Genomic DNA, 12,657 nt, shown 5'->3' with positions numbered 1-12,657 from the left:
ATTCCTCTCATTCTGATCTGCATAGATCAGTTCTTCGTCACTGTCATCACTGTCTCCTTCCCCAAGGAGAGATCCTTTCTTTGGTTCACAGTGGTATTCTACTCCTTCATCCTCAACTGTTCGAAGTATTACTTTCTTAGCAAACAATTCTCTGACAGGCCATTTAACTCTTTTTCCCACATAAAATCCTTGTTTCCATTTTTCTCTAATTCCTTTCAATACCAGCTTCTTCAAACGACTGGGTTCTATCTGCATCTCAACCAACTCTATTTTCCTTTCTTCTTTACTCGTTCCTTTGAGTCCAACTGCTTCAGCACTCTTTTTCCTCTGCTTCTGACTTTCCTCTGTACCCCTATCATAACTACCAATAGTCAGTTCCATTTCTTCCTTTGGTGAGCTTTCCTTGTTCACTAGTGAGCTGCAACTAGCCTTTTTCAGCAGTAACAAGTCTCCTTTATGCCTCACCAAATTTTTCTGAGTTCAGCCTTTTGGCACCTATTGGTTCTCTCTTCGAACCTTTCACTGACTAACAATTCTAACCAGCACTTCTCTTGCTGTAATTGTTATCTTTAAGACAACTCTACCCACAATCACAATTGTGGAGCTGCCTCAACAACTTCTACCCAACCACAGTTGGAATTTGTTCTCATCTCCTCTTGAACACTCCTTACTCTAGGGTCTGCATCTTCAATTGCTCACTTCCTTCTTTCATTCAGTGATTTCATTTATTGTTGGGTACTATCACTTTTACTCATCTGAGAGTTCTTCTTGCTCTATCTTCTTTAACAGAGCTCATATGCTATGATGCTGGTACAACTCATTCTACCTTTCAGCAATTCCACTGCTTCTATTGACCTGTACAATCTTATCTCAAGATACATCAAAGTAACCTTTCAAACCTGCAACTTTTCCTTCAAATATGTCTTAAAACTAATTCCCATTCCATCAGTTAAATCTTTGCCAAAAGATTCATCTGTTCACTGTTTCATTTAGACTTTCCATTCAAAAGACTCCATATAGCGAACAACTATTTCCCATTTTACTTTTCATAATGGACTCTTCAGCTTTCAAGATCAATTAAGATTAGATTTTAATTTCCATTATTTTTTACCAATTCATGACAGACACTATCAATTCCTTCTGATAACTCGTGTATAAGCAAATCCTGTTTTGCTTCTACAAATTTCAAAATTCATTCCTTGTAATGACTATCTTTCCAGATCTATTGAATCCAACCTTCAGTCTAACTGTTCCTTTATCTATCGATATCATTGTCTTCAACAATTCTTTAAGCAATCCTCAATCATTCTCAGTTTTCATAAAATTCTTCAAATCATTTAAATGACTTCAATGCCATAGCAAACCACTCTTCTATTTAGCTTTAACTTCTAAACCTTCTACTTCAATTTTCCTTTTAATCAAACCAATCATTCAATCAACTTACATGGAAATTTCATTTTCCTAAAAGGAAAACATCTTCTCCTTTGAAATTTCAATCCCTTGTTGTTCTTTAGACATTCAAAACACATCTCTGCAAAATTATCAAAATAAACATTCTTACCAAACCTTCATCAGAAAATTCACTGTTTCCCCATTCTGATCTCAGTGTCCTTTGTAGTCTGATCCCCATCTATATCAAATTCACTTCAGTGCAATTATACATATGCTGGAATTAAAATTCAGTCTCTCAACCAATCTCTACAAAGCATTGATCTAGCTCTGATACCAAAAATTGATGCCAGCTGACTGACATCCCTTAAAATCCCATGTGAACCTATGAGCTAAGGCCACATTTGCATTGGAAGCGCTTTTAAAAGCCAACTTTCCATAACAATACTCCATCAAACTATTGGAATCCAAAACATTAGAAAATCCGTCTGTACACCTGATTAATGATTAATAAAGACATGACCTTAAAAAAACTCGGAATACAAAGGAATACACAGGAAACCCACTCTAAACACATAAGCCGGACTTCAAATGCATTAAAACCACATATATAAATCTCTCGGGTCCGCTAATACCAAACCATTTTGCTTTATTCTCCACCGTCCTTCGTTATCTCCAATCTTTGATCGACCAGTGCTTCATCGCATTATCACAATATTGCTATTGCATCTCCATCGTCCCTTGACCTTTGTCTAATGCGATTTGCGATTAAATCTTGACCGTTGATCTGGCGCTCGATCCGACGGTTGTCGCTTAGCCTGATCTGACCAAACAGTTCACTCGATCTCAACCGTTCAATCAACCTCGCTTGATCTGATGGTTGATATTGATATCGGGTGGATAACTTGCAAGAGGAATAACTGCCCGATAAAGCGGTTTTCTCTCTCCAGTCTCCTGTCACGCGTCGGTCAATGAATGGTATCGGGTGACCAGCCCTAAATACCACTTACCATTTTTTGGTTGCCCAATAATCCGCTTACTGCTTATGGAAACCCCTTCCGCTGATTAACGCCTGCACTCCTATGTCATGCGATGACCGTAGATCTCCTACCATCGACAGCTCCTTCGGATTCCTCTTTCGCTAAAGCTTAAACTCATCTCCACTGTTCATCTCTCAACTCAGTCCTATGCGACTTAATCTTAGCTGCTCAATTCCTTCGACCTCATCTGTTGATCTCCAAGATCCAACGGTCACTGTGCATTGATCCGTCTATGCCTCTTGGACTTGACCTCGCTTGTATTTGGTGAATTTACACTTTAACACAGTTTCTCTGTCATTCTCTGTTTCGCAACCACGACTCCATATATAAACTCTTTGTGATATCTTTGATCGACAACTGGGTTTTAAAGCGGTTCAATACTGCTATTAACACTAAGGACCCCAATTATGCTTTGACGCTGCGATTTATAACTTAAGACATAAAAACAGATAAGAATGCTCAAATTGTTCCTTAGGCAAATATACAGAGACAAGTGAAGGGTTTCAAGAGAATAACACATTTATGCACACAATTATTTATTCAATAAATAAAGCTATAGGGTCTCGACCCTTTGGCTCGATTACAACAATAAAAAAAACACCTGTGTCTATCTTGAAATCCTCGCTCTCTCTTACTTGACTCCAATCTAGCTAACCTCTTTCTCCTAACCTTTAGTTGATCTCTTCAGCTAACCTAGCTAACCTCTGAATTATACAAAAGGACTATATTTATACAAAAGTGGATTCATGAACCAATTTTGGTTTAGATCCAGAAATCCCTCGCTCTCTCCTAAGGAGAGAACGAGAGATTTAACACTCTCACACATTTAAATAAATAAATACATAAACACTCTCACACATTTAAATAAATAAAATTAACTAAGCTTTTATCTTCCAACCCCTTGTTAGTCACAACATGTGATCATTCCATCACATTGTTGACTAGGTCTAAATGCTCTTGCATCATATTGTAAACACTTTAAGTCAACATATGATTGATCCCTTTCATGTCCACTAGATTGTTGCAAAACATGTACTTGGATACTTGCATGGAACTATAAACCTAGGATTGAAATATGCTGCTAAAAATGTAAGACTTCATGGATATACTAATGTTGATTGGGCAGGTAACTCTGTTGATAGAAAGAGCACTTTTTGGTGTTGCTTTAGCTTGGGATCTGCCATGATTTCTTGGATGAGTAGAATGTTGCACTAAGTACAGCTAACGCTGAGTACATTACTGCTAGCATGGCTAGTTGTGAGGCAGTTTGGCTGAAAAATCTTTTTGGGGAACTATTTGAGCAAGTTCTAGACACAACAGTTATATATTGTGACAATAAGAGCAAGATTTGTTTTGCAGAAAATCTTGTGTTTCATGACAAGTCCAAGAATACTGAGATCAAGTATCACTATATCTGGGATATGGTGCAAAGAGGAGCAGTGAGGCTCCATCACATCAATGATGATCAGATAACTAACATTCTTACCAAGCATTTACCAAAAGGGAAGTTCTTGGTTTTTAGAGAGCAGCTTGGACTTATGGACATGACCCTTCTGGGAGGTGGTCACAGCTGATCGAGAACACTGAGCTGCCTTTCCCCCTATCATAGCTCACAGAATTAGGGAATGATGTCGAAAAGCTCCTAAAGATGAGGGACCTTTTGTGTAGTGTGTACCACAAGAGTAGGCCTTAGTATGCATCTGACCCACAGTCTGGGACGCGGGAAGAGCCACCTATCTGGCCAATAGTTGTAGTGAGACTTGTCTGTGTGACTTGTCTAGGATGCAAGGGTTCCACCACTTAACAATTGGTTGTGTTTGATTCTTGCCTGTGTGACTTGTTTGAGTCTTATCTATGTGATGTCTGTGTTTTATCACCTTTTTTTTTTAGATGAAAATTGGTTGAGTATAGTCCTTGTTTATGTGACATGTGATGGTTCTTTCCTTTACAAATTTGTGTCAAGTGGATGATTCTTCTTTAAATTGCGACTTCATTGTTATAGATGCTACCGAGCAGAGTTGAACTGAGATGAATGAAAGAAATCAGAGGAAGCATAGATCTTTGATGCAGAAAGAAATTCCTCCCTAGCTAAGAGGGGGTGTTAAAATTTGACAGCGCAGGGATGAATTTCTCTTAGAACAAATCATATCTTTCAGTTTCATTTGAACTACCTATAATAAAATTTCATTTCTAACAATTCTAATATGACTTTCCAAAAATAGTAAGTCACATTTCAATTTGGAAGTAACTTTCCAAAAATAGAAAGTCAAGTCTAAATGATTAAGGATGATCTCAACATATGGAATCCACTTTAAAATCAATCAGTGATGATTATACAAGTCAAGAATTACTATTTTTATCCTTACTAGTATGATTATTATGATGATACTATTATTTATAAAATAGTCTAAAGTCATTCACCTTTAATGGATTAATAAAAACGAATTCTCTCATGAAATAAGTAAATTAAATTGAGAATCTCTTACTTGGCAAATGGAACCTCTCTCTTGGAATAAAATAGTAACTCCACACTTAAGAGAATGTAATTCTCTCTCACTAATTCAATATATGACAAAAGTGTAACTCCTCCTCATTAAATGCACTTGTAATTCCCTCATTCAATTCGATTTGTAACTTTCACCAAATACTCTCTCTCTCCCTAATATGAATTGTAACTCCTCAAGACAAGTGTACCTCTCTCTCTATTCTTGGGATGAGTTACACTTCTCCTCAAGTAACTCTTCCTCATGAAATTCAATTCTCCTATTATTGGCTCAAGGAATGAATTCATTTTGAAACTCTCATTTCTCATCTATTTAAGCAAGAACAAGTGAGAGTTGAGAGTAACATGTTCATTGTGAAGGAGTCCTAGAGTTGAGTGTGTGTAAGAGAAGTGTGAGAGCAAGTGAAGAGTAAGAGCAAAGGAAGAGCTTGAGCAAGTGTGTAGGACAAGATCTAATCAAGAGGAGAAGGAGATTTCCCAGCAAAGAGCAAGAGCACTTTAGCTGCAAGTTGATTAAACATTGGTGACTTTATTCATTCTCTCTCTCTCTCTCTCTCTCTCTCTCTCTCTGTACTTAGCTGAACAATTGAAGAAATCTAATAGAAAATGAATCATTTGGGTTTTCCCCTTGTGGGTTTTGCCCTGGTCATTGGACCTAACTCTCAGTGTCTCGTATTTGTGTTTGTTTGACTTCACATGATCCTTAAGTTTATGTTCTATCTACAATTGTTGTTCTGAAAAGTTGTGAAGAAGAAATCTGCATCCTAAGTAATTGTAACAACATATTACATTGAATTTTTTGCAAAGTGCATTCAACTTTCTACAAAGTATATTCAATTTTCTGCCAAGTACATTCAGTTCCATTCAGCGTTCTGAAAAGTACATTCAATTTTCTGCAAGTACATTCAGTTTTCTGCATAGAACTTCAAAGTTTCTACAACGAATTTTTAAATTTCTGCATAGAACTTTTAGATTTTAACAATATGGCCTGCTCTTTCTACATGTTCTGAACAGCAAATCGCTCTTACTCTTCTCTCAACACTAAAGCACACACATAATCACAAAGGATAAAGTATGGCCTACAAATCTGAAGGTGTACAATATGTGCATGGGAATGAATGCTACAACAACGTACAGTCTGCTATACTTGCTAATCACTTTAGTAATCTGCTCTTCTTCTCCTTGAATGCACTCTACCCTTCTCCTATTCGCTTTTTCTTTTCTCATGTATAGTTGACCTCTCCTATCTTGTCATTTTTATGCTTCCAAAGAAGTTAACTAATCTCCTTAATCTTAGCTGCCACTTATCCCAATCTTGAGATGTGCAGCTATATTTAAATCATAAACTATCACTAATGTTCTAGAACTTCTAAAACATTTCATTTAGAATCTAGATTTATAAGATTAATTGAGTTCAAAACATAAAACTCACTTTTTTATTTTTTATTATTGAAGTGAATTTACAAGATACAATTAACGATCATCTTTCCAAGGTGGTTACCAATTTCCTACACATTCACACTAAAGCCTGTGCAAGAACTTCCTTTTCTTCTAAATAACGCTAGGGTTCATGAGGAAACCATAGGGCAAGACAGGAATAAGAGAGATACATCTTGATTGTTCTTGGACAGATTTCTCTAATGAGATGCTAGGGTTTCCTTTGTGAAGAACTTGAGGTTGAAGATGATCATTTGTACATTTATTCATTCACACACTTGTGTTAGAGATGTGACCAGTGGAGCATGTTACTCTCTCTCTCTCTTTGTACTCTTTATTGCATTATCACTCTTTGTCTTGTTGTTAAGGGATATTCTAGGATTAGGGTTTCACCTGGAGGAGGAAAATAATCTAGGGTTTGTGATAAACCCTAGAGGTTAACGAAATATTGTTCTTGTAACTCTTTTGAGAAAAGAAGACTAAGGTTTCAAAAACCTTAGTGCTACTTGTTACGCTTGATTGAGGAGAAGAGAAGGAGATGTCTTGGATGCTCATGGAAGACAAGTGTTGAAGCCAGTGTTGATGCTATCTTTTTGTGGACCTTTGGTGGGTGGCTAGGATTCATGGTCCTTCCTAGCTGGGGTTTGGAAAGCTACAGATTGTACCAGCTTCCTGACAAAGTTGCGGTATGTACATGTAGTTCATTTCTATATATATATATATATATATATATATATAAGTTTCCATCCATCCAAAATTGTGCAATTGAAGATTTGATTTCGGCTTGCACTGTCTTCTTGATTGGGTAACCAGCAGCTGTTGTTCATGCTGATTTAACATATAACTTGAAGATAAGAGAGCAGATTTTCTGCTGTAAAATCCGTTGTAATAGAATGATCTTTAGATCTATTATATGCTTGGAAAAGTGTGCCCGTAGTGTTGAAACTTGTCAGCGTTTTGGCTGCCTAGTGAGTTGGGTTGAAGCAAAGTGAAATATTGTCCAATGTTTGCTGCTGAAAGTTCACAAGGATTAGGTCCGGGAAACCCTTAGAGAGAGCCAAAAAAATTTAATTTGCAATAAAGGGCATTTCAAGAAAATTCAACAATATATTGGGCTGTAATATGATTATCACAGTAAAGATTTTGGTATAAAAAACTTAAAAGCAATGGCATGAGAAGAAGAACCAACATGGAAGTTTACCACATCATCTATCATAAACAGACCCTAGGAAAGGTAAAATTTTGTACAAAGTTTGTGATCTAGTTCAGTGCTTGAAAATGAAAATGAAATAAGTTGTTACCTTGGCATCAGATGTCCATCTGCGTCTTGGTTCCCTTGGTGAGAAACGTGGACTTAATTGGTAGATATCTTCAATTGCAAGCAAAATTCACCAACTGAAAGCCCATGCCAATTCTATTTTTTTCTACTGCTGCACTGAGTATGCTGCCAATTTTATGTTGAAAATGTAATCCTTTTGAGAGAGAAACACTTCTAGTCGAATTGCCAGTAATTTTGAGCTCAACTTGTGTTTTCATTACATACCCAGTTTATATCCTCTTTATCAGGACTCACATTGACACAGGTGATGTACAATTACGATGTGCTTCTCTATTCTGCATTTACGAAACATTGTTGACGGAGAAGCATCCAGTGGCAACAAAACATTCATAAATGCCAGCCCACACAGTTATCTGATCAAAATTGTTGCATTAGTAATCCTGCTGTCCAATATAGATAGCAGGTTGAGGTGAGCCACACCCGAGTCTTTCGGGAGGGGATTTTTGTGGTGTCAAAAAAAGATGACATTAGTTGTATCATCTCTTTCTACACCCAGTTTCATGCCCTTCCCATCATTTAGTTCGACAATCATGTCAAAACCTCATATCAACTATATTCTCTGTGATCATGAAAGCCAAGTCAAATTTCCCTGTCTTATAGCATGTTTCAATCAGCTTGTTGCGAGTAACTTCATATGGAGCTTTGCCCCTCATAAGCATCACATTGAAGAGCTCATGGGCCTCTTCTACCCTGTTGTTTTCACATAGCCCACAAATCACTTCATTGTAATTGTGGCTACTAGGCTTCAGACCACGGTTGACCATGTCCATAAATAAATTGAAAGCAAGGTCAATTTTGCAATCTTTGCAAAGGCCATGAATTACTGCATCATACGCTACCCTGGTGGGTACCAATCCCTTTTCACACATTTCATTTAACAGTCTAATTGCTTCCTGTAACCTGCGTTCTTTGCAAAGCCCTTTAATCAGTGGACTATATGTCATAGAATCAGGAATGCAATTTTCTACATTCATCTGATCAAAGACCTTCAATGCAAGGTCAATTTCACCTTCCCGGCAATGAGCGTTGATTAGTATGGTGTATACTACTTTATTTGGAACCAAACCCTCTTCCATCATCCTATTTAAAAGTTCATAAGCATCCCGCAACTTGTGCGCCCTACAAAGTCCATTGATCAAACCACTATACACATAAATATCAGGTGCACAACCCTTATCCATCATTTCCTTCAGTAGTTCGAAAGCCAGATTGATCTTTGCTTCCGAAGAGTCTGTAATATGGGTTATGGTTACTTCTGCTTGAATTAATGTCTTTTCTTGCAATAAACTGAAAATCTTATTTTCTGTTTGCATTGCATTTGCCCCAGATAACGTCAACCCAGAATACTCTCTCCTGATCCCTGTCACATTCCTGCAAAGTCCATTGATCAATGACCCATAAGTGACTATGTCAAGATCAATGCCATTTGCAACCATTTGACCCACAAACCTAAAAGCCAGGTCAATCTTTCCTTTTCTGCAGAACTGGTTAATCAGTATGGTATAAAGTACATTATTTGGAACCAGCCCATCTTCCAACATCATGTTTAGGCACCTGCATGCTTCCTCACTCTTGTTTCGATTTAGAAGTCCATTTATAAGAGCACAATAAGTATGGAAGCTTGGATGACAACCCTTTCTCGCCATATCTTCAAATAAAATGCAAGCATCTCTAATTTTCCCTCGTCTACAATACGCATCAATCAGTGAACCATAAATCACTTCATCGGGAATGACACCTCTTTCGACCATCTTACAAAACAGGAGTTGTGCATCCTGCAAATTTCCTTCTTTGCACAGGCCTCTGATCAGTGGATCATAAGTATAAGCATTTGGGACACAGCCAACCTCATTCATTCTCTCGAGAACTGCAAAAGCTAGGTCAAGTTTGGCTTCGTTACAGTATCCATTGATCAGTATGGCATAAGTTATTTCATTAGGAAGCAAGCCTTGTGCTCGCATTTCATAGAGAAGCCTGTCTGCTTCTTTTACCAATCCCGTTTTACAAAGCCCACTTATTAGTGAGTTGTATGTGAACACATTAGGCTTACCTTCATGGAGTGCCATTTTATTGACAAGTCTAAAAGCAAGGTCCAGGTTGCCTTCTGCACAGGCTGCATTGATTAGTATGTTGTAAGCAACTTTAGCTGGCAGTAAATCCCTCTTAATGATTTCACCAAGCAACAGTTCAGCCTCCGCTAAATCTGGTTTATTCTGAATTCCATTTATCTGTTCCATATAAGTTTGACTATCAAGGTGATATCTCACTATAGCCTGCAAAATCTTGAAAGCTAGAACAACTTTTCGTTCTTTGTAATGCCCTTTCATCATTGCAAAGCAAGTTCGATGATCTGGAAGTATCCCACTTTCTAGCATTCTGATGAACAACTCATCTGCCTCCTCGAGTTTGTTTTCTTTGCTGAAAGCAGATATCAAAACAGTGTATGTGTGAACATTTGGTTGGCAGCCATTTGCAATCATTCTATCCATAAGCTCAGATGCACAGTCAAGCTTCCCAATTTTGCAATATCCATCAATTAGATTGGTATAGGTAACTACATTGGGACCAATCCCATTCTCCAACATGAGGTTGAAGATCTTCCATGCCTCCTCCAACTGGCGTTTATCACAGAGTCCACTGATCAGTACAGTATAGGTGTAAACATTCGGTTGACAACCCATATCGATCATTCTATCAAAAACTCGGAAAGCAGCATCAATCTGCCCTTCTTTGCAGTATCGAGTAATGATAGTCGTGTAGGTCACTTTATTAGTCACCAAACCTGCAGCTTCAATCCTGTTCAACAAACACACCGCCTCCTCCACTTGATTCTTTTTACAGAGTCCGTCTATAAATACAGTATAAATATAAACATCAGGCTGCTGACCCATCTTAACCATTTTGCCCAACAGCTCACAGGCTTCATTCAGCCAGCCCTGGTTGCAGAACCCATGAATTAACCCTCTAAAAGTGACAACATGGGGAACAAGGCAATCCACTATCATGTCATCAATTAACCTGAAAGCCTCTGGAAGCATTTTTTGAAGGCAATGCTCCTGAATCAGAACATCATATGTGGCAGAACGAGGCACCCAACCTTTCTGAATCATTTGAGCATAAAAAACATTAGCCTGCTGCAAATTCCTTTGTTTGCAGAAGCAAATGAGCATGGAATTGAAAGTAGATGAATCCGGGGAAATACCTTTGCTTGTCATTTCTGAATAGAGTTCATGAGCTTCACTGAACAGGTTACGACTTACTAGTTTCCAAAGAAGATAATTGTAATCGAGCAAATCAAGCATCAACCCATGGTGAGTAGCATAGCTGAAGATGTTCAAGGCCTCTGCAACCATACCATGTTTTGTATATCTCCGAAATATATTGCTCACAACTCCCTGTGCTGCAGAAATCATGTTTTTGGTTAGCAGCAACTCTACAAGATTAAGCCAATGCTCTCTATGTTTTGGGTCAACAGCAACTCTACCATATGAAGGCAATTTTCTCTGTGTGGGACTTGCAGGCACTGTATCTCGAATGGAACTCTGAAACGAAGGCCATTGATTGTTGTGATTGAAATCTACCGAATCTTCATCGATGGCTAGAGTGTTGCCACTTGTGCCGCTGCCGCAGTTACTTCTCATTCTCCGAAACAATCCGCTGTGAATTGGAACCTGGGCAGCTTGAGAAGGGGGTAATCGACGAAAGAGAAAGAGTTTCTTCCTCCCAATCATACCCGCTTCTTATAGAAAATCTCAGTAACCCCTTTCTGTTCACCAGTGAGCATCTTATTACCTGGAAACTCTCCCAGTTCATAAGCAAATTGTTGAGGTTTTCGATTAATTTCTTCAGCCGCATCCTCTTTCCAGTGATCCATTCGTACTCCGTCAGCATCCCTGCTCGTAGATATGGAAAGGGCCATAAACCTCTCATAAACCCCTGCCTCGGACATTTTCATAAAACGTCACGAAGTCTCTCTGTCAAATTGTTTGAAGCGTATGTCAAAAGCAAAGGATATTTTGTTCGAAGTTTACATTACCGCTGGGACTCAAAAAAATACCGTCCATTGAGCAATGAGACAAGGGTTTAGCCAAGTCTTTAGATAGTGATGGTTTAATAATAAATTAATACCTAAGTGAATGAATGAATGAAAGAAATTTTAAGAAATTTTAAGGTCTAAGATATCAGATATAGTTTATCGAATTTTTTTTGCTTTTTGCAATTTAATATTTTTATTATTTAAATTAATGATGAGTTAATTCGATTTTCTAATAGTTCTTTAGTGAAAAGACAATGTCAAAGAACCGATGTTAATACACTGTTGTAACTGTTTCTGATGTCTCTTGAAGCATCACATTCCTAAATGAAATGTTTTTCCGATTCCACTGCCCCAGAAGTGCAAAAAGTACACACCCACTCTTCCCAAGTTTCTTTAGGATTTTTCTACCGACATGTTTCACACCATAGTTGACGTGAGTTAATTCTTAATTGAGCAATAAGAATCTTTGTTCTCCATGGAATGCTAGTTCCAATGTACTCTTTTTGTTGGAGATCACACATGGGGTTGAATTCTTGAACATAATACTTCTTCTTTCTACCTAACTCTTTTCCCCATATATGCTTACAAAACTTCTCCATAACATAACTCTTTAAATCCTTGCTATTTGTGGGACATGCATTGAGGTAAATATTCCATTTTTGCATCCATTTGTTGTTTTGTCTCATCCATGATTTCTTTCTTTCACTCATTCCTTCATTGAAGATAACTTTAGGCCATCTACCTTCTCCCATTTGCTCAATTCTCTGAAGATACCTTATGAGACGCACCATAGCAATTACTTCGATAGAAGTTTCTCCTGTTTCACTCAGTATTATCTCATAAGAAACCGAACTTTTTATTTTAAACTTGCTCATGATCAAACGTTTTTGGATTTTCTCAATTTGCTTCCATT

At 37.7% G+C, this 12,657-nt stretch overlaps 1 protein-coding gene across 5 annotated transcripts in view; it reads right to left on the bottom strand.

The window, feature by feature from the left end:
- Nucleotides 1–11,755, bottom strand: part of LOC149186584 (uncharacterized) — a 50,124-nt gene extending 38,369 nt beyond the window's left edge. For 3 of the 5 annotated variants that reach the window (XM_089411045.1, XM_089411046.1, XM_089411047.1), the window contains exon 1: nucleotides 7,671–11,755. In XM_089411045.1, the coding sequence (XP_089267171.1) occupies nucleotides 8,242–11,439 (3,198 nt within the window). In that variant the 5' untranslated portion in view covers nucleotides 11,440–11,755 and the 3' untranslated portion in view covers nucleotides 7,671–8,241. The remainder of the gene's footprint in view (nucleotides 1–7,670) is intronic. The other 2 variants (XM_089411048.1, XM_089411049.1) reach the window with 2 other exon arrangements.
- Between the last annotated feature and the right edge of the window lie 902 nt (nucleotides 11,756–12,657).

This window comes from Pinus tabuliformis, chromosome 3_1, assembly GCF_031772625.1.
Source record: "Pinus tabuliformis cultivar Carrire ecotype Pingquan chromosome 3_1, CPIR1, whole genome shotgun sequence".
NCBI lineage: Eukaryota > Viridiplantae > Streptophyta > Pinopsida > Pinales > Pinaceae > Pinus > Pinus tabuliformis.
The sequence above is the reverse complement of the archived record's forward strand: the minus strand, read 5'-3'. Positions and strand labels throughout refer to the sequence as shown.